We start from the raw sequence: 18,193 nt of genomic DNA, 5'->3' as shown, positions 1-18,193 counted from the left end.
AATTAAAATAAAATCTTGAAAGGAAAAAAAAAAGTAAATAAATAATGAATAAATATAAATAAATAAATAGATAGAGAGAGAGAGAGCAAGCCCTGAGGTGGTCGTGAGGAAGTGTTGTAGCTATTCTTTACCCTTCCTGTGACTAAATGGGGCTCCAGGTTTACAAGGGAGGGAAAGAAGTGGCTCTAATACAGGACGTCATCTCTTGTTATCCCTAAGAAAAGTCAAACCTGGTAGGGACAGGGGAGACTACTGGCAGGAGAAATTTTATAACATGCCAACTCTAAAAATTGTCAGAAAAGAGAGAAATCAGTGTGGTCCATGTATCCGTTGGAAGTAAAATTTCAACTAAAACTAGCATATGAATCAAAGGCAGAGAGGAAAAAGAAGAGAAATCAGAATGGTAGGCATGAACAGAGGTGCTGTTGTCATAAACAATATATGCTGAGTGCTTATGACATGCATTGCCTCAAACGTTACCACAACCTAATAAAGTAGATACTAATATTACCTCCATGTTAGAGTTGGGAAAACTGAGGCTTTCAGAAGTTAACTGCTTCCTTAAGGTCACAGTATTAATAAGTAGCAAAGCCAGGACTTGAACTGACAGCAGAGAGAGCAGCACATTGCTGTGCTAAAGAGACTGAGGTAGAAATAAACATGGCGAGAGGGCGAGAGCAACGTAACAGAACAGAGTTGGTTCACTCTGCAGTAGGGTTAGAAGTAAAGTTGGGTAGGTAAAGTGGGGTCAAACTCTTTGGTAAGGCATGCAATGTCCTTTTTTTCTAGAACAGACCCCCGCCTGCCTCCCAGGTTCACTCCCTGTCTCTCTTCCCAGCCCCTTTCATGGTGGGGCTGCACTGAGATACCTGGTGATCCCTTCCCTTGTTAGTCTCTCCCTCAGACTTCTTGCTTTTGCATAAGCGATCTCCTCTGGCTATATGAACTCCTACCCATTCTTGCTTTGCAAATGACATTTTCATCCAAATCTCTGTCCATCCAGTTGTGTCCCTTTTAGTAACAGCTTCTGTGTCCTGACTCCTCTGTGCCCTGCAGTCCCCACCCCCAACAAAGCTAAGTGCTGTCCGCGTAATGTCAGAACAACCATACCTTGCGCACTTCTCTCTTTTCCCCACGTTGGTATAATAACCTCTTCGTATTCTGCCTTCCCTCTAGACTCAAAGCCCCTCAAAGAAAGGGATGATACACCTAGCACAGTGCCACAGAGTAGGTGTGCAAAACAATTTGATGAGTAAAGTCATAGGTGAATGAATAGAGTGTGATTGATTGATTGGTTGATTGATTATAGGGGAACTAAAACCTACACATGAAAAGGTAAGTGACCAAGTCCTTTTAGAGACCCCAAAGAAGGCAAAGGGTGTGATAAGAATAGCATATAAGAAAATCTAAGATGGATGACTATTGTTTTTCCTTTCCTTATTATAAGATATCAAGAAAGTAACACATTTGGGGCACCTGGATGGCTCAGTCAGTAGAGCATGCAACTCTTGATCTCAGGATTGTAAGTTCGAGTCCCACATTGGGTGTAGACGTTACTGAAAAATAAAATCTTAAAAAAAAAAAAATCAAGAAAAAAGAAGGTAACACATTTCTTGTGGTCATTTCTCTTTTCTCAGGTATCTCAGCCATAACAGAATAACTTTCTTGAAGCCGGGTGTTTTTGAAGATCTCCACAGACTAGAATGGCTGTATGTTTAATTTACATGGCATTTTATAGTATTAGTTATTATATTCTAAATATATAAATGAATCAATTTTTTCTTCTGGCTGGCAGGATAATTGAAGATAATCACCTCAGTCGAATTTCCCCACTAACATTTTATGGACTAAATTCTCTTATTCTCTTGTAAGTACTAAAAATTAAAGCAAATATTTCAATTGAAGGAAAAGATGTGAATAAAAATTCTGCTTTAAGTTTAACAGCATTAAATATGGAATTGTTAAATCCCCAAAAAGGCCTTTACAACTACAAACCATCTCTTAATCATATTCTAATGGCTATTTTATAGTTTTAATAATCTTATAAGGTCTTCTGTCTTCTAGGATATCAGCCCATCAAAACTAAATACAGCCTTACTTCCATATTTTATTGAAATATTCTCAAGTACACCATTACTGCCCATATTAATCTTGGTAAAGAAAAATAACATTAATAGAAAGTCAATTTCTTCTCACTACCCACTTTTGATGGGAACAGGCTTTCCTTCAGTTACTAACTTGGCTGCTTCTTCCATATGACAACTATCATTTGTCGAATTTTATTACTAACAAGCAATCACTTAAATATAACAAGACTTACAGAGAAAAAAAGAGAGAGAAGACAACTAACGTAATAGGTTTTTGTCGTTTTATAAAGAATAATGATAATACCTTGTTTGACTTAAGATGAGAGAAGAACCAGAAAAACGTGACTTCATTTCTTCCTTTTCTTTTTCAGAGCATTGATGAATAATGTCCTCACCCATTTGCCAGACAAACCTCTTTGCCAGCACATGCCAAGACTGCATTGGCTGTAAGTTGAAGAACTTTTTCTTAAATAAGTTACTAACTTTCCTGGTTTTGCCTAGTTCAATTTGGATATTGGGTTTTTAAAAGTGATAGATTGTTGGGGCGCCTGGGTGGCTCAGTGGGTTAAAGCCTCTGCCTTCGGCTCAGGTCATGATCCCAGGCTCCTGGGATCGAGCCCCGCACTGGGCTCTCTGCTCAGCGGGGAGCCTGCTTCCCTCTCTCTCTCTCTCTCTCTCTGCCTCTCTGCCTACTTGTGATCTCTGTCTGTCGAATAAATAAATAAATTAAAAAATCTAAAAAAAAAAAGTGATAGATTGTTAATGTCATATCACATTTCCTCAAATTACTTTAGTATGATTTTGTTATTAAACATGCCCATTATCCAAATTAACTCTTCTAGACTCTTGCCAAGATAAAACACCTCACACGCACACACAAAAAAATTGGAGGCAGGAAGAAGAAGGACAGAAGGGATGTCACAGTAGCTGTAAACATCTCTTCCTTCCTTCTGTCATCGATTTTCACCTATTGATTTGGTACAGAAAGACTAAGTCACTTTAGTCTCATTTCTAAATTCTGCCTAATGAGAATATGATACTTAGAATTTATTTTTGAAGTCTAATCACAATAGAATATATCTCATGGAAATGTTTACACAGTAACTTTGCTTATGGTAATAAGTATCATTCTACCTGTTCAGAGCTCAATTACCCAGTAAATTTGCCTACTTAACATGCAGGTAAAAAATGAAGAAACAAGTAACCAAAATAACTATTTAAAAGTTCAATAAACCACATGTACAGTATTATATGAAAACTTTCTCTCTCATTTTGTAGTAAATTCTCAGAAGCTTTGTTTTTTGCTTGATTTCTAAGCTCACAGCAGAGTAGAAGAGCCAGATTAAAAGTTGAGGGGAAGGGGCGCCCGGGTGGCTCAGTGGGTTAAAAGCCTCTGCCTTCGGCTCGGGTCATGATCCCAGGGTCCTGGGATCGAGCCCCGCATCGGGCTCTCTGCTCCGTGGAGAGCCTGCTTTCTCCTCTCTCTCTGCCTGCCTCTCTGCCTACTTGTGATCTCTGTCTGTCAAATAAATAAATAAAATCTTTAAAAAAAAAAAAAAAAAAGTTGAGGGGAAAAGGACACCTGGATGGCTCAGTTGAGCATCTGCCTTTGGCTCAGGTCCTGATCCCAGAGTCCTGGGGTAGAGTCCCACATTGGGCTCTTTCCTCAGTGGGGATCCTGCTTCTCCCTCTGCCTGCTGCTCCCCCTGCTTGTACTCTTTCCCTCTGCCCTCGGCTCAGGTCAGGATCTTAGGGTCCTGGGATTGAGCCCCGCATCGGGCTCTCTGCTCAGCAGGGAGACTGCTTCCCCCCCTCTCTCTGCCTGCCTCTCTGCCTACTTGTGATCTCTGTCTGTCAAACAAATAAGTAAAATCTTTACAAAAATAAAAAATAAATTAGAAAAAAATTAGAGTGAAAAGATAAGTTCAAAACATTAGTGTGAAGTGACAACAATCAACCTGATAATAAAGCAGGAGTGGGAAGTGCTATAAAAAGCAGACATAATAACTCAAGCCATTTAGAAGAAGACAAACATCCCCAGAATCATTACTGAGTCCAAAGGGCATTTTGGTATGACAGCATAGTACCCTCCCTTGTTGACAAGGTAAAGTATTCAAAAAAAGGGTAAATTAAGTTCAATATCCTTTGTTGTAATTAAATTTTATTTCAAATGAAGACATTAAACAGTTATTACATGCTCAGTAATCCAACCTTAGTAATAAAGCAAAATTGATTAATATTTACATAAGTAAATTAGCAATTAAAAAGTCATGTGCTGAGACCAGAAGCAAATGTAGGAGATATTATGCAATACATTAATAAACATTTCTTGTGCTTTTAAAAAGGCAGCCTAATATGCATCTCAGATAAAACTTCATTTTTTAAAAGATTTTTAGGTATTTGAGAGAGATGGATCATGTGGGGTGGGAGGGATGGGATGGTGAGGGAGTGGGCACTGTCGGGGAGGGCGCTCACAGGGAGAAGCAGAGCAGGGAGCCGCATAGAGTGCCAGATCCCAGGACCTCAGGATCATGACCTGATACGAAGCCAGATGCTTAACTGACTGAGCGACCCAGGCACCCCTCAGATAAATCTTTAAATGATTAAGATTTATTACTAAAGGGGCACCTGTGTGGCTCAGTCTAGTAAACATCCAACTTTTTTTTTTTTTTTTAAGATCTATTTATTCAGAGAGAGAGAGCATGTGTGCAAGTGGAGGGAGGGGCAGTGAGAGAGGGAGAGAGAATCCCAAGCAGACTGTCTGCTGAATTAGCAGCCCCATATGAGGCTTGATCCCACCACCATGAAATCACCACCTGAACTGAAATCAAGAGTCAGAGTCTTAATCAGTTGAGCCACTCAGGCACCCTAGGTTAAGCATCCAACTCTTGGTTTCAGCTCAGGTCATGATCTCAGGGTTTTGAGATCGAACCCCAGGTTGGGATCCATTCTCAGTGTGGGGTCTGCTCAAGATTCTCTCTACTTCTCCCTTCCCTCCCCCTCTGCTGCTCCCCCTGCTCCCACATGCCAGCGCTCTCTCTCCCTCCCCCTCAGAATACAATAAATACATAAATTTAAAATAAAAAAAGATTTATTAGTAAAGAAGAGGACATTTACAATTTCATCACTAAAGTTACTATCTTTAAAGTTTAGCTATCCAAACAAGTCATTTCATATGCATTCCTGACAGTATTATCCCAATTTTAACGCTAATAATAATAATTTTTGCTTTATAAATATTCATTTCTGCTAAAATTAATCACAATACCTTCCTTTATCTTGCACATGAACTTTCATTTAGCAAAGTATAAACTGAAAAACCTGTTTCATGTGTTGGTAAAGAAAAAATTATTTAACTGATTTACTGGAAAAATATGCATAAAATAAAATCATATGACAGCCCCGGATAATATGCTTGCCAGATATGCGACAGACAGCAGATTAAAACCTTTACTATCATTGTTTCAAAGCAAAAAATAAAAACTGTAGACACCACAATAGAAGTTTGGAAATTCAAAAAGTTGGAAATATAAGTAATAAATACACCACATGAACAGATGGGGCAATAGCCAAAGGTGAACCAAAAATCAAGACAGTAAATTAAACTTATTTTGATGGGAGAGGAAGCAGGTTTATAATTATGGGCAGGAGAAACTAATACGAAGAATTTGAAACTATAGAAAATAATGAAGATACATTATGGAGCAAGGTGCTGGAAGACGTGGGCCCAGATGGAAAAATAAAATGCAATGCACACACAGCATTTAGAATGAATGGACTAACCCTACTTCAATCAACACGGCTCAGTTTTAAGAACATAATATGAATTCTAAAGAAAAGCCACCAAAGAGTACATATATCATGATTCTATTCCAACAAGATGCTTAGGATATGGAAAGACACAAAACAACATTGATTCCTTCGTATGGATGAGAAGGAACTTTATCATCTATAAAATAATATTGAAAAAATAGACTTTAGAAAAGGGACTATAACCAGGGATAAAGAGGGATATCACACAATGATAAGGGAGTATGTTCATCAAGAAGACATACTAATCTTAGATGAAAAACAGTTTCAAAATAAATAAAGTGATAACCATAGAACTATAAAGAAAAATAACTTGGAGTCAAAAGACATCACTTAAAACCAACAAATCCACCAGTACGTAGGTATCTGATATTCCTAAGATGAACATTATAAAAAACTTACAACTGATCAAAATCATATGGTGGGAGAAAAGTAGAGGAGCATAAAGAAGTACAATCTATACTCATTTTATCATTGCTTATAATATAAATTATAACAGGAAATTAGTAAGTATTGTTATTCTCTAAGAAAGAGAAGGTACAGTGTATTGGGTATGTTATAATTATAAAGATAACCAATAGAATATACAAACCTTTCTAAAGATTAAAAGAAAGTTTTTTTAATTTATTGAGAGTTTTTTTAACCTATAAAAACCATATAGTAATATTTTTAAATAGCAGACTAAAGTCAGATATATTAGTCATATCAGTACACTTAAGCAAGCTTAACTTACTTTTTAAAAAGAAAAGAGATCGTCAAGTTGGCTCACAAACCAAAGCCTAATTCAGTGCTATTTACACAGAAAAAAATATACAACTATAACTAAGTGATTAAGAAAGATAAAAAACAAAAGGCTGGTCTACAGTATTCCATGTAGATGCAAAACAAAACAAAACAAAAAGCAGACATCATTTTTTTAATCTAAATAGGTAAAATTCTGGCCAATTTGCAATAAACAACACTAAGAAGAACATTCAAATGCTATAGTGTGCAATTTCTCACAAAAGATATTACATTATAAATACATATGCACCAAATAATTCATATAGTAACCAAAAGGGATTTGAAGAACTAAATAACATAACTAATGGCCCAACTCCAATTTATGTATATCAAATTGCAGTGTCTCTTTTCAGTAACAGAACTGATCTATTTGGGACAGCAGTGTGCCCAGCAAAAATACAATTTTCCCAGACTTTCCTGCATCTTCCTATAACCACATGACCAAGCTCCACTGAAGAAGGTGGAAGAAGTATAGTGTGGAACTTCTGGGAAACCTCCCTGAGGTGAAATAGGCAGGCTCCTCCTCTCTTTCCTTATCCAGAAAACATGGATATGATGGCTCAAGCTTTAGCATCATCCTGGACCATGAAGACAAGGGCATGTAAAAAGTGAACATGAAACAACTTCATAAAAATACCATGCTATCCCCGGACTACCAAACTGTAGTTATGTATTTATGTTCTTATGGTTGGGTGCGTGCTAGACGTACCTGCACCTAATTCTAACGGATATAAACCTGAAAGCAAACAAGAGCCAAAGAACATTCACCAAAACTGACCATGTGTTTTAGGACATACACATACTTAAGTCAAACTCAAGAAAATTGATGGAGAAACTAGCTTGAAACAGGACAAGGGTTATCCTCTTCTTCTTGAGACTAGGAGACCAGGTGTATGTACAGGTAAGTGTGTAGATGTTGAGTAGAAGGTCAGGGGCTTTTCCCTGCCTCATCCCCTCAATTTTCTCCTTGAAATAGGAGCTGGAAATCTTTCAGAAGTATGATGAGGAAGCAGAGGTTAAGGAGATTTGCGTGTTTAGAACACCACTAGGGGTAGGTGAGGAAGCTGAGAAGAAACAGGCAAGATTATTGGTATTGTTATTGTTGTTCTTCAGCTTAAAGAACCAGATTTTCAAGTTTATGCCTCAAACTGGGTTCCTGTGTATCAAGGACTAAAACCTCTCATTTTAGGAAGAAAGCCAAAACAAATTTCCAAATAAAGGTTAAAAATGAACTCAAAATTAAACTAAACTGAGAATTTAATCAAAGTCCTGATGCCTCGAGGTGTGCCTCTTACTGCTTTTTACAAATTAGTAAACTAATACTAACAAATATTTTTGTCAGCTTAATAAAAAAAAAAAAAGATGCCGTAATAGTAGGTAACAAGAAAAATAAATCTACTCACCCAAGGATACTTTGTGAGGCTTAAGGAAGTATCACCACCTGGTGGTAGTTTCATGGTAACAGCAACTAAAGAGGAAAGAAGTGGACAGTCTCTGTCAATGACAGTATATATTGTGAGAGACCAGAAGCTTTGACCAAAACTAATGACCAAAAAAAGAAGTACTATAAGTACTTAGTTTCCAATTTAATAGGATAGTAGAATTTTTTCTTTCAAAGGATGATCTAGAATCAAGATTTAAGACTTAATACAATATTCCATATAGTACAGAAATCCTGTCTACAAAATTCTTGAATTATGATATATTGCTTCTGTTACATATCTGTAGCAATAATAAGCTATTCTCTGGACACTAGATTTTGAGCTGAAATTTGAAATATTTTGTGTCCTTCATCCAGTAAATCTAATGTTGCAACCTGATACAACATAGAAAAACCTTAGGATATCTTCTACAGCCTGACTTCAAATATAGCTCTCTTATTTTGCACTTTTCTTATACAAATACACCCTTTTACTCAATTGACTTGATTTCTAGGCCCCTTACATCCTGGTCTCCCAGATTGTTCAATATGTCTTGATTTGTCAAAGTCTATTTTTATTGCAATGCCCAAAATAGAAGTATCCCAGATACAGCCTAGCCAGCAGAATATAGGTACCTCTTTCAGTGTTACCCATGTTTGCCTGGAAGGTTTTAATACCTGTGTCACACTTCAGCTTGTATACTTTAGTTGCAATTGTTCTTGAACTTCAATGGCTCTATATTATTGGTTACCAGGAAACTAAGTATTGGGGTAGACCGAAGAGATTTAAAGACCTGCTCTTGAAAGCATATCCCTAAGCTCCGCTAGCTCTCTGTTCTACAAACTTCCACCATAAACCTAATGATAAGATAAAAGAGATACAATAAAAGAATGCCTTCATGATCACCATAAAGAAGAGACACTCAAACATACATTTTTGGCATGTTTTACTTCTCAGACCAGACTCCTGCTGGTGACAGCATCACACAGCAAGGGAGCATAAGCAGGGTCTAGGAGCATCTCTCTGAACTGGAAGTTGGAAAGCCAAAGACAGCATGGCCTGTGTGGCAATATAATAAAACAAACAGTGGTGTTTTGGGCGGTAAAAGATTATTGAGAATTTTCCTAGGTTGTGTTTAGGCAAGGGAGGTAGAGGTGAAATTCTGTTTTGGCAGCAGAAGCTTCTGCAGCAATAATAGAATCTTCTGCAGACATAGCAAATAGGGTCACAACACTTAGAGAAATGCCACTGGTAACTCTAGACAGATCGTTTTGGGTGGTTGTTGTTGTTTCTTAAAGATTTTATTTATTTATTTAACACATAGAGATCACAAGTAGGCAGAGAGACAGGCAAGGGGTTGGGGGGGGTGGGGAACCAGGCTCCCTGATGATCAGAGAGCCCAACGCAGGGCTCGATCCCAGGACTCTGAGATCATGACCTGAAGCGAAGGCAGAGGATTAACCCACTAGCCACTCAGGTGCCCCTGCTGTTGTTTTATAAGGAGATGGGAGTTTTTTAAATATATCACAAGGGGGTGGTATAGAGAGATGTTTAACACATATCACTACTAAATATCTGGTAAGGAAGTGGATATTTATCATAAAAACTTTTTTTATTTTTTTAAAAGATTTTATTTATTTGACAGACAGAGATCACAAGTAGGCAGAGAGGCAGGCAGCGAGAGAGGAGGAAGCAGTCTCCCTGCCAAGCAGAGAGCCCAATGCGGGGCTTGATCCCATGACTCTGGGATCATGACCTGAACCGAAGGCAGAGGCTTTAACCCACTGAGCCCCCCAGGTGCCCCATCATAACAAATTTTTTAATTTGACTTCTCATTAGCTTCACATTTCTCAAGGTAACATACATACTCATATGAGCATATGATACAGATATGACTCAAAACAGTTTTACTATAAACACAAAAAAAGAAGCATTACATATATGTATTATTTTAGCTCTTATGTAAGTGGCTACGTGTGGGACTCTATATGAAATAAACAGTATGTGAAAAAAGATATTTTATTAGAAAGCAAATAGTTCTTGACCAATTTATTTCTATGATTAAAATTTAGCTTTATTGTTTTTGTCTTTATGTTTCAGGGACTTTGAAGGCAACCATATCCATAATTTAAGAAATTTGACTTTTATTTCCTGCAGTAATTTAACTGTTTTGTAAGTAGAGTTTTATCCTTTTGAATTGATATTATATCTCTTTACAAACAAATTTAATCATTTATGTGAACATAAGTTAGCATAAACATGCGCAGTAATTATGACAAATGTTCACTTATGACTTAAAGTTTTCTGAAACCAAAGCGCATTGGCAAAATTATTGAAGTTCACACCAAGCTTGATCAAGATTCACAACATGCATGGATCATCACAACAGTTATGTATTATATGAGACCTGTCTTTCTCAAACTTAGGTAATACCCATTTTAATGGAAAGAAATTTTCATTGACCACCTAAAATCTCTCCTTGGATCTCAGTTTGAGAAACACTAAATTAGTCTTCATCTGTAAGAATGTTTGCCCTTTGCAAATTATGACTGTAAAGATTGTGGGAAAAATTTAATTACAACGAAATTTTTTTTTTAAATGTGGCAGAATGTCTACACTCCTGAAGATATAATTGAAGACACCAGGATAAATTTTAGAATGTTATTGAGTATAATTTCTCCTATGTCTTTCTGCTCTATTTTTTTTTTTTTTAAAGATTTTATCCATTTATTTGACAGAGAGAGATCACAAGTAGGCAGAGAGGCAGGCAGAGAGAAGGCGGCGGGGGAGAAGCAGGCTCCCTGCTGAGCAGAGAGCCCGATGCGGGACTTGATCCCAGGACCCTGAGATCATGACCTGAGCCGAAGGCAGCGGCTTAACCCACTGAGCCACCCAGGCGCCCCTTTCTGCTCTATTTTAAAGTCACACTGCTTTTTCCATGGAAAAGCATGATGGAAGGATGATGGAGCTTCTTTCAGTTTAAAAACACAATTGCCTCATTTACGGGTTATTTTTTCAGAATAGTGTTTTTCCAACTGTGGGTTGAAACTCACAAGTGGGTGATGAAAGCAATACGATATCTTCTGACTAGCTTATCTAATGAAACAAAGCTGAATTGAATTGAATTGAATTGAAATATCAGAATGCAATTCAGATGGTTAAACGTACTGTTTTTTAAATCTTGGGTTTTGTGGATGTATGTTAAGCCCAATGTTTTTAAGAGAAGTTACCATGGGCAAAGTTTGAAATCCACCAAAGTAGAATCTGTCTAGAAACCATCCCAGAATCCATCTTGAAATCCATGCTAGAAACCATAATACTAGGACCTCTGTGTACAGGCAACGCAATAGCTATCCCTGATACAAAAAATTTTTTTTCCAATATCATCCCACATTCCAATGGGTTCAAGCCCCTGAGATGTCTGAATTCTTACACGATGAGCTCAGCAGTCTTTAGGTGCAGGATGCCTCATGTCAGTCATGCAAAACAGTTCTTACTAACTGCTGGAAAGAAACCAAGTGGCACCTGAAGGACATAGACCAAAACTTGCAACTTCTTTGCTGTTCTACTTTTATATGTTTTTAAAGAAGCTTCTGTGTGAGGAAATCATCTGTGAGTTTCATCTTGGCAGTTGCTTGTGCTTTTCTGGTCTAGAGATGCTGGCTGGTGGTAATGTTGGGAGAGCTGAGAGAAAATAAATGCTTCAGGATGAAACAAGGCCAAGCTCTGAGCACATCACACATTTAGAGAATTGGAAACATTTTGAGACATTTTTTAAGATCTTATTTATTTGTCAGAGAGAGAGAGAGCGAACACAAGCCGGGAGGGGGAGGCGGTGGCAGACAGAGAGAGAAGCAGGCTCCCTGCTGGGCAAAGATTCCATATAGGACTGGATTCCAGGACCCCGGGATCATGACCTGAACAGAAGGCAGAGGCTTAACCAACTGAGCCACCCAGGCATCAGGCTTTTAAAACTTTTCCATGAGTTACTCCTTTATGCTGACTCATAATATATGAGATCAGTGCAGAAATGAACTCGTCAAGAACTACATACAGTCTGTGGGGCTCCTGGGTGGCTCAGTCAGTTAAGCATCTGCCTTTGGCTCAGGTCATGATCTCAGGGTCCTGGGACTGAGCCCAGATTGGGGTGTCTGCTGAGCTGGGAGCCTGCTTCTCCCTCTCCCACTCCTCCTGCTTGGGCTGTCTCTCTGTGTCAAATAAATGAATCTTAAAAAAAAAAAAAAAAAAAAGAATTACGTACATCCTGGTTCAACATCTCAAACTAGAGATCTTCTGAATTGGTCCAGTTAAGATTAGACTTCGTTAGACAACTCCGCCCCAAGTTGCATCACCCACCAGATGCATGAGTGCTGCTATGCACCTGCGCTCAGGGCATTCTGTTAGAGAGAGGAGCTAGGCAGATTAAATGTGCTCTCTGTTGCAAGAAATCAGTCTGTAGTCTCAAGAGTTCACTTTTCACTATTTCCCTTGCAGAGTTCTTCCCTACTTTACTTAAAAATTTGAATAATATTTTATTTTTATCATCATTAAAAGATTTGAGAAATTTAAAACTAAAATTAGACTGGGTAAGTTACTGTACTACAAAATACTTGATGTGAAAATGCACTATATATAATTATCTTTTTTTTTTTCAGGCTATTAATCTTCTTTCCAAAAACTCATTTATCACTTACCTCAAGGAGCCACAACATATTTTTTTCTTTTTTTACTTTCAGGGTAATGAGGAAAAACAAAATTAATCACCTAAATGAAAATACTTTTGCACCTCTCCAGAAGCTCGATGAGTTGTAAGTTTGATAAGACTTCTCCTTCTACTCTTTTAGTTCATACTTGTTACACATATTTGCTTCTATACATTTGAGAAATATTTATCTCTTTTCTAACCATTATTTGTATATACTTTGAGCCATAAATGACCTTAGATAGCTTACAAAAATATACATAAATACATATGTGTATATATATGTAATAACTATTTGAGGGAAATGAGATAAAGGAAACATAGCTATAAAGAAATAATAAAGTCAGGGTAAAATTAATAAATAAAATATATCCTACATCACTCTGTCCCACTGCTAGAAAGGAACAGCACATTGTTTTTATGTTCCTTAGAGAGTTAGGATTCAGAGACCATAAGATAAAAGACATATTTGCTAATTCCAGAAATAAAAGATAATGTTGGATCCACAAAGATATTAGACGTTCTTGGATAACATCCCAACCTATAATAATGGAAGAGAGACATAAGTTAAATCAACTGTTTATACTGTCCTTTTTTTAAGATCAATGACCCAGTTCCAAAGGGCATTAAAACAACTCTCTTATAAACCAAAGCTTTGTGGCCTAAGCACATAGTAGCTGATTGTCAGAATAAAATATATGTTGAGCGATGGATGAAATACATGTCCTTCAGACAATTATTTTATATTTTACTGTTAATTTCCTCTATTGGATTTTGCTAAAGTTTGCAAACTATAGTCAACCCTTGAATAACTTGGGGTAGAACTGTGCAAAAATTAAGTCTCCAAATCATATTCCTACTCTAATACAAAAGGAAGAAGGGAATGAAGGGAAGAGGAAAAGAGGCACAACACGTATATTAATTAAATTAAATTAGAAAATTGAAACAAGATCAAATACCATCAAGCATTTGCCTCTGAAGAAGTGATGAAATGGGATAAATTATTTTTATATTTTCCCATTTCACTTGCTTTTCTAAAACTTTTAGACTTCTGGTAATTAATGTACCTCACTAATAGCACTGTTAAAAAGTTGTAGAATCATTTCCTAACATAGTACAGAACAATGAACAAAGTCTTAAGAAACTAATATGACATGGTTGCAATTGTTTCCCTAGGGATTTAGGAAGTAATAAGATTGAAAACCTTCCACCGCAACTATTTAAAGATCTGAAGGAGCTCTCACAACTGTAAGACTGATACTAATTTTGTCATTTCACTTGTTTTAATGTCTTTTATTTTTTAAGTTTAATATATGTAACTCAAAATTTAGCACTTTAACCATTTTTAAACGTGCAGTTCAGTGGCATTAAGTACATTCATGCTGTACTACCATCACCACCTTCCATCTCCAGAACTTTTTCATTCTCCCAAACTGAAACTCCATACCTATTAAACAATATCTCCCCATCACCTCCCCTGAGGTGATGTATCTATCTGTATCTATTAATTTGACTATTCTAGGTACCCCATATAGATGGAATCATTCAATAGTTGACCTTTTGTGACTGGCTTATTTCACTTAGCATAATGTCCTCAAGGTGCATATGTTTTGTAGCATGCGTCAGAACTTCTGGATATTATTCTGAATAATAGCATTAATTCATAACAATATTGTTCTAAATAGTAATTCATTGTATGTGTATATATAGAGATACATATGTGTATATATGCATATATATGACATATACATATGTATACATATGTATAGAGAATATGTATATATAGAGAAAAATCCATTTCTGAAATTTGCTATTTTACAAATTCTTTGTAATTTCTTTGAAAATATAATATACACATATATATACATATACACATATATGCTGCTATGAGCATGGGTGTACAAATATCCATTTGAGACCATTCTTTCAAATCTTTTCAGTGTATAGCCCAGAAATAAAATTGCTGGATCATATGATAATTCCATTTTAATTTTTTTTAGGAAGTAGCACACCGATTCCCAAGTACCTACACCATTTTACATTACCACTAGCAGTGCACAAGTGTTCCAATTTCTCTACATCTTCAACAACACTTGTTCTTTTCTCTTTTTTGGGTAATATTTATCCTAATAGATGTGAAATGTCATTGTGGTTTTGATTTGCATTTCCCTAATGGTTAGTGATGTTGAACATCTTTTCATGGGCTTACTGGCCATGTATCTTCTTTGGGGAAGTGTCTATTCAAGTCTTTTGCCCTTTTTTAAAATTGGGTTTGTTTTTGTTGTTGAATTGTAGGAATTCTTTATATATTTTAGATAGTAAATCCTTTTCAGATATATGATTTGCAAATATTTTCTTCTATTCTGTAAATTGCCCTTACAGTGGGTTGATAGTCTCCTTTGACATACGTAAGTTTTTAATTTACATGTAGTCAAATTTTTCTATTTTGTTGTTGTCATTGCCTATGCTTTTGGTGTGGTATACAAGAAGTCATTGCTTAATCCAGTGCCCTGAAGTTTTTCCCCTATGTCTTTTTTTTCTTCTAAGAGTTTTCTAGTCCTAACTTCTATATTTAGATCTTTGATCCATTTTGAGTTAATTTTATACATGAGGTAAGGTAAATTCTAAGTTCATTCTTTTGTATGTGGGAGCAATCTGGTTTTCCCAGCTCCATTTGTTGAAAAGACTGTCCTTTTCTCCATTGAATGGTCTTGGCACCATATATACAAGGGTTTATTCCTGTGCTGTCTATCCTATTCTACTGGTCTCTATACTCGTCTTTATAACAGTACTACCCTGTTTTGATCACCATGGCTTTGTAATAAGTTTTGAAATTGGGGAAGTGTGAAGCCAACTTTGTTCTTCTTTTTCAAAATTGTTTTAGCTATTCAAGCTCCCTTGAGATTCCAAGCAAATTTCAGAATGGATTTTTCTCTCTATGCCAAAAAATATTAGGACTATGATAAAGATTGCACAGAATCAGTGGGTCACTTTGGGGAGTATTGACATTTTTTTAAAATATGTATTTATTTATTTTAGAGAGAGAGCACAGGAGTGGAGGGGAGGGCAGGGGGAGAAGGAGAGAATCTTAAGCAGACTCTGAGCTCAGTGTGGAGCCAGACACGGGGCTCGATTCCATAAGGCCAAGATCACACCCTGAGATCAAGACCTGAGCCAAAACCAAGAGTCGGATGCTTAATCAACAAACCAACTGTGCCACCCAGGTGGCCCAGGGAGTTTGACATCTTGACAACACTAAGTCTTCTAATCCATAAACATACAACGTCTTTCCATTTAATGGTGTCTTTTCAAATTTCTTTCGGCAACATTTTCTTTTCAAACACAAGTCTTTAACTTCCTTGGTTAAGTTTATTCCTTAATATTTGATTCTGTTGATGCAATTGTAAATGGAATTGTGTTTCAAATTTCCTTTTTGGCTTGTTCATTGTTAGTGTATAAAAACGCATTCAGTTTTTGTGTAGTGGTTTTATATTTGGCAACTTTGCTGCATTTAGTTATAAGTTCTAACAGCTTTGTGTATGTGTGTGTGAGAGAGAGAGAGAAATCTTTAGGGTTTTCTACACATAGTATCATGTCATATGTGAACAGAGATAATTTTACTTCTCCCTTTCGAATTTAAATGCTTTTTTTTTTCTTTACCTAATTACTCTGGCTAGACTTCCAGTACTATGTTGAATAGAAGCAAAAGTGGTCCTCCTGGTCTTGTTACTGATTTTGGAGGAAAAGCTTTTTGTCTTTCACCATTGAGGATGATGTTAGTTGTGTGCTTTCCATATATGGCTTGTGTTGTGTTCAGATAGTTTCCTTCTAGTCTTAGACTGTTAAGTCAACTTCGTTTCTTTCATACAACTCAACTTTCCTTTTCATTCATCCTCTCTCTCCTTCTACAATCACTGCCTCCCAGAAGATCCCCCACTTAACTAAAAATCTAACCTAGAATAAGTTTCTCAGAGAGAATTTGCCCTGAGAAGCTCCCTTTAATCAATGATTCTTGTCTCAAGGTGTTGTTTGTTTGTTTGTTTGTTTGTTTTTAACAAAGACTCAGAAAATTTTTCCATCAAAATTGAGCGACACTGTCTCTCTGATCTCTATCTCTCTCTCTTTGTTCCCAGGTATAGCCTTTTACTTTCCATTTCATGCCTCACAAATCATTAGCACAAATGTCACTCTTTGGCATAAGATTTATTGTAAAAACCATTCAGGGTGATTCCATTAATTCAAATTTGACAAAATGAAATTGTTTTTCATTCAACTCAATGAGATCCTAGGCAAAAGGTGAGGTATGTGTGGTTTCTTGCTGAGACCTCTACTGCTTCCATGGTGGAGCCATTTCTTGACAAGTCCACTTTTGTTCTTATATTGTCTTAGTTCCCCCATGACTAACAAAATCATAGTGCTAATTAAAAGCCAGGCACAATGGACATTGGGGAGGGTATTGGCTATGATGAGTGCTTTGAAATGTGTAAACCTGGCGATTCACAGACCTGTACCCCTGGGGATAAAAATACATTATATGTTTATTAAAATAAAAAAAATTTTAAAAAAAAGCCAGGCACAATTCTAGGTGTTTTATTTCCATTAATTCATTTAAATATTTAATGAACTCTGTAAGGCAAGTGCTGCTCCTACACTTTTATGTTAATGTTTAAAAGTAATCCAGTCAACAGATATACTTTCTCTTTACTTAAGAAGTTTCTAGAAATGACCTATTGCTGCCTTTTTTTAAAAAAAAAACAGGAATCTTTCCTACAACCCAATCCAGAAAATTCAAGCAGATCAATTTGATTATCTTGTCAAACTCAAGTCTCTGTAAGTATATACCTATGGGGATAATTTTATGATGAAATTGCTATTTTGTACACTAATAGCTAATAAAGTCTATAAAATTAGATTTGTAGAATCTTTCAAATCAGAGGCTTTATTCTCAGGATATGAGTTAAACACTGCAGAATGGTATGGGTGCTCACTAGGCTATAAACAGATAGTTTTACCTTACATATTTATAAACTAAAAATCAGGTAATGATTTTATATTTTTCTATAATCACCCGGAGCTTATATTGGATTGTTTGCTTTGATTTTCTGAAGGCAACTCTGCATATTCATTTCTCCATTAGTACTGGTATCTAAAAATTTATTATAGCCACCTTTATCCCAAAGACGCAATATTCTGGATTATGTAAATCAGTACTCACACCACACACACACACACACACACACACACACAAATCTGTAATAGTCTAAGAATTGCCTTTAAAAGATAAGTTCAGTTCATTTAATTTAAATGTACCCTCAGTAAAATGACATCTTATTAGAAAAAATATATTATTTAAAAATTACTAGAAAAATTTCAAATCTCTCTGCTTTTGT

General features: G+C 36.3%; 1 protein-coding gene across 4 annotated transcripts in view; it reads left to right on the top strand.

Annotated features, from left to right (window-relative positions):
* Positions 1 to 18,193, top strand: part of RXFP1 (relaxin family peptide receptor 1) — a gene marked incomplete at both ends in the record, with an annotated part of 100,320 nt that overhangs the window by 73,784 nt on the left and 8,343 nt on the right. For 3 of the 4 annotated variants that reach the window (XM_080797156.1, XM_080797155.1, XM_080797154.1), the window contains 7 exons: positions 1,638 to 1,709; positions 1,796 to 1,867; positions 2,459 to 2,533; positions 10,202 to 10,273; positions 12,838 to 12,909; positions 13,980 to 14,051; positions 17,562 to 17,633. In XM_080797156.1, coding sequence (XP_080653282.1) covers positions 1,638 to 1,709; positions 1,796 to 1,867; positions 2,459 to 2,533; positions 10,202 to 10,273; positions 12,838 to 12,909; positions 13,980 to 14,051; positions 17,562 to 17,633 — 507 coding nt within the window. The remainder of the gene's footprint in view (positions 1 to 1,637; positions 1,710 to 1,795; positions 1,868 to 2,458; positions 2,534 to 10,201; positions 10,274 to 12,837; positions 12,910 to 13,979; positions 14,052 to 17,561; positions 17,634 to 18,193) is intronic. The other variant, XM_080797157.1, reaches the window with a different exon arrangement.

The sequence above is a fragment of the Martes martes genome (assembly GCF_963455335.1).
Source record: "Martes martes genome assembly, chromosome: 2".
Lineage (NCBI taxonomy): Eukaryota > Metazoa > Chordata > Mammalia > Carnivora > Mustelidae > Martes > Martes martes.
The sequence above is the reverse complement of the archived record's forward strand: the minus strand, read 5'-3'. Positions and strand labels throughout refer to the sequence as shown.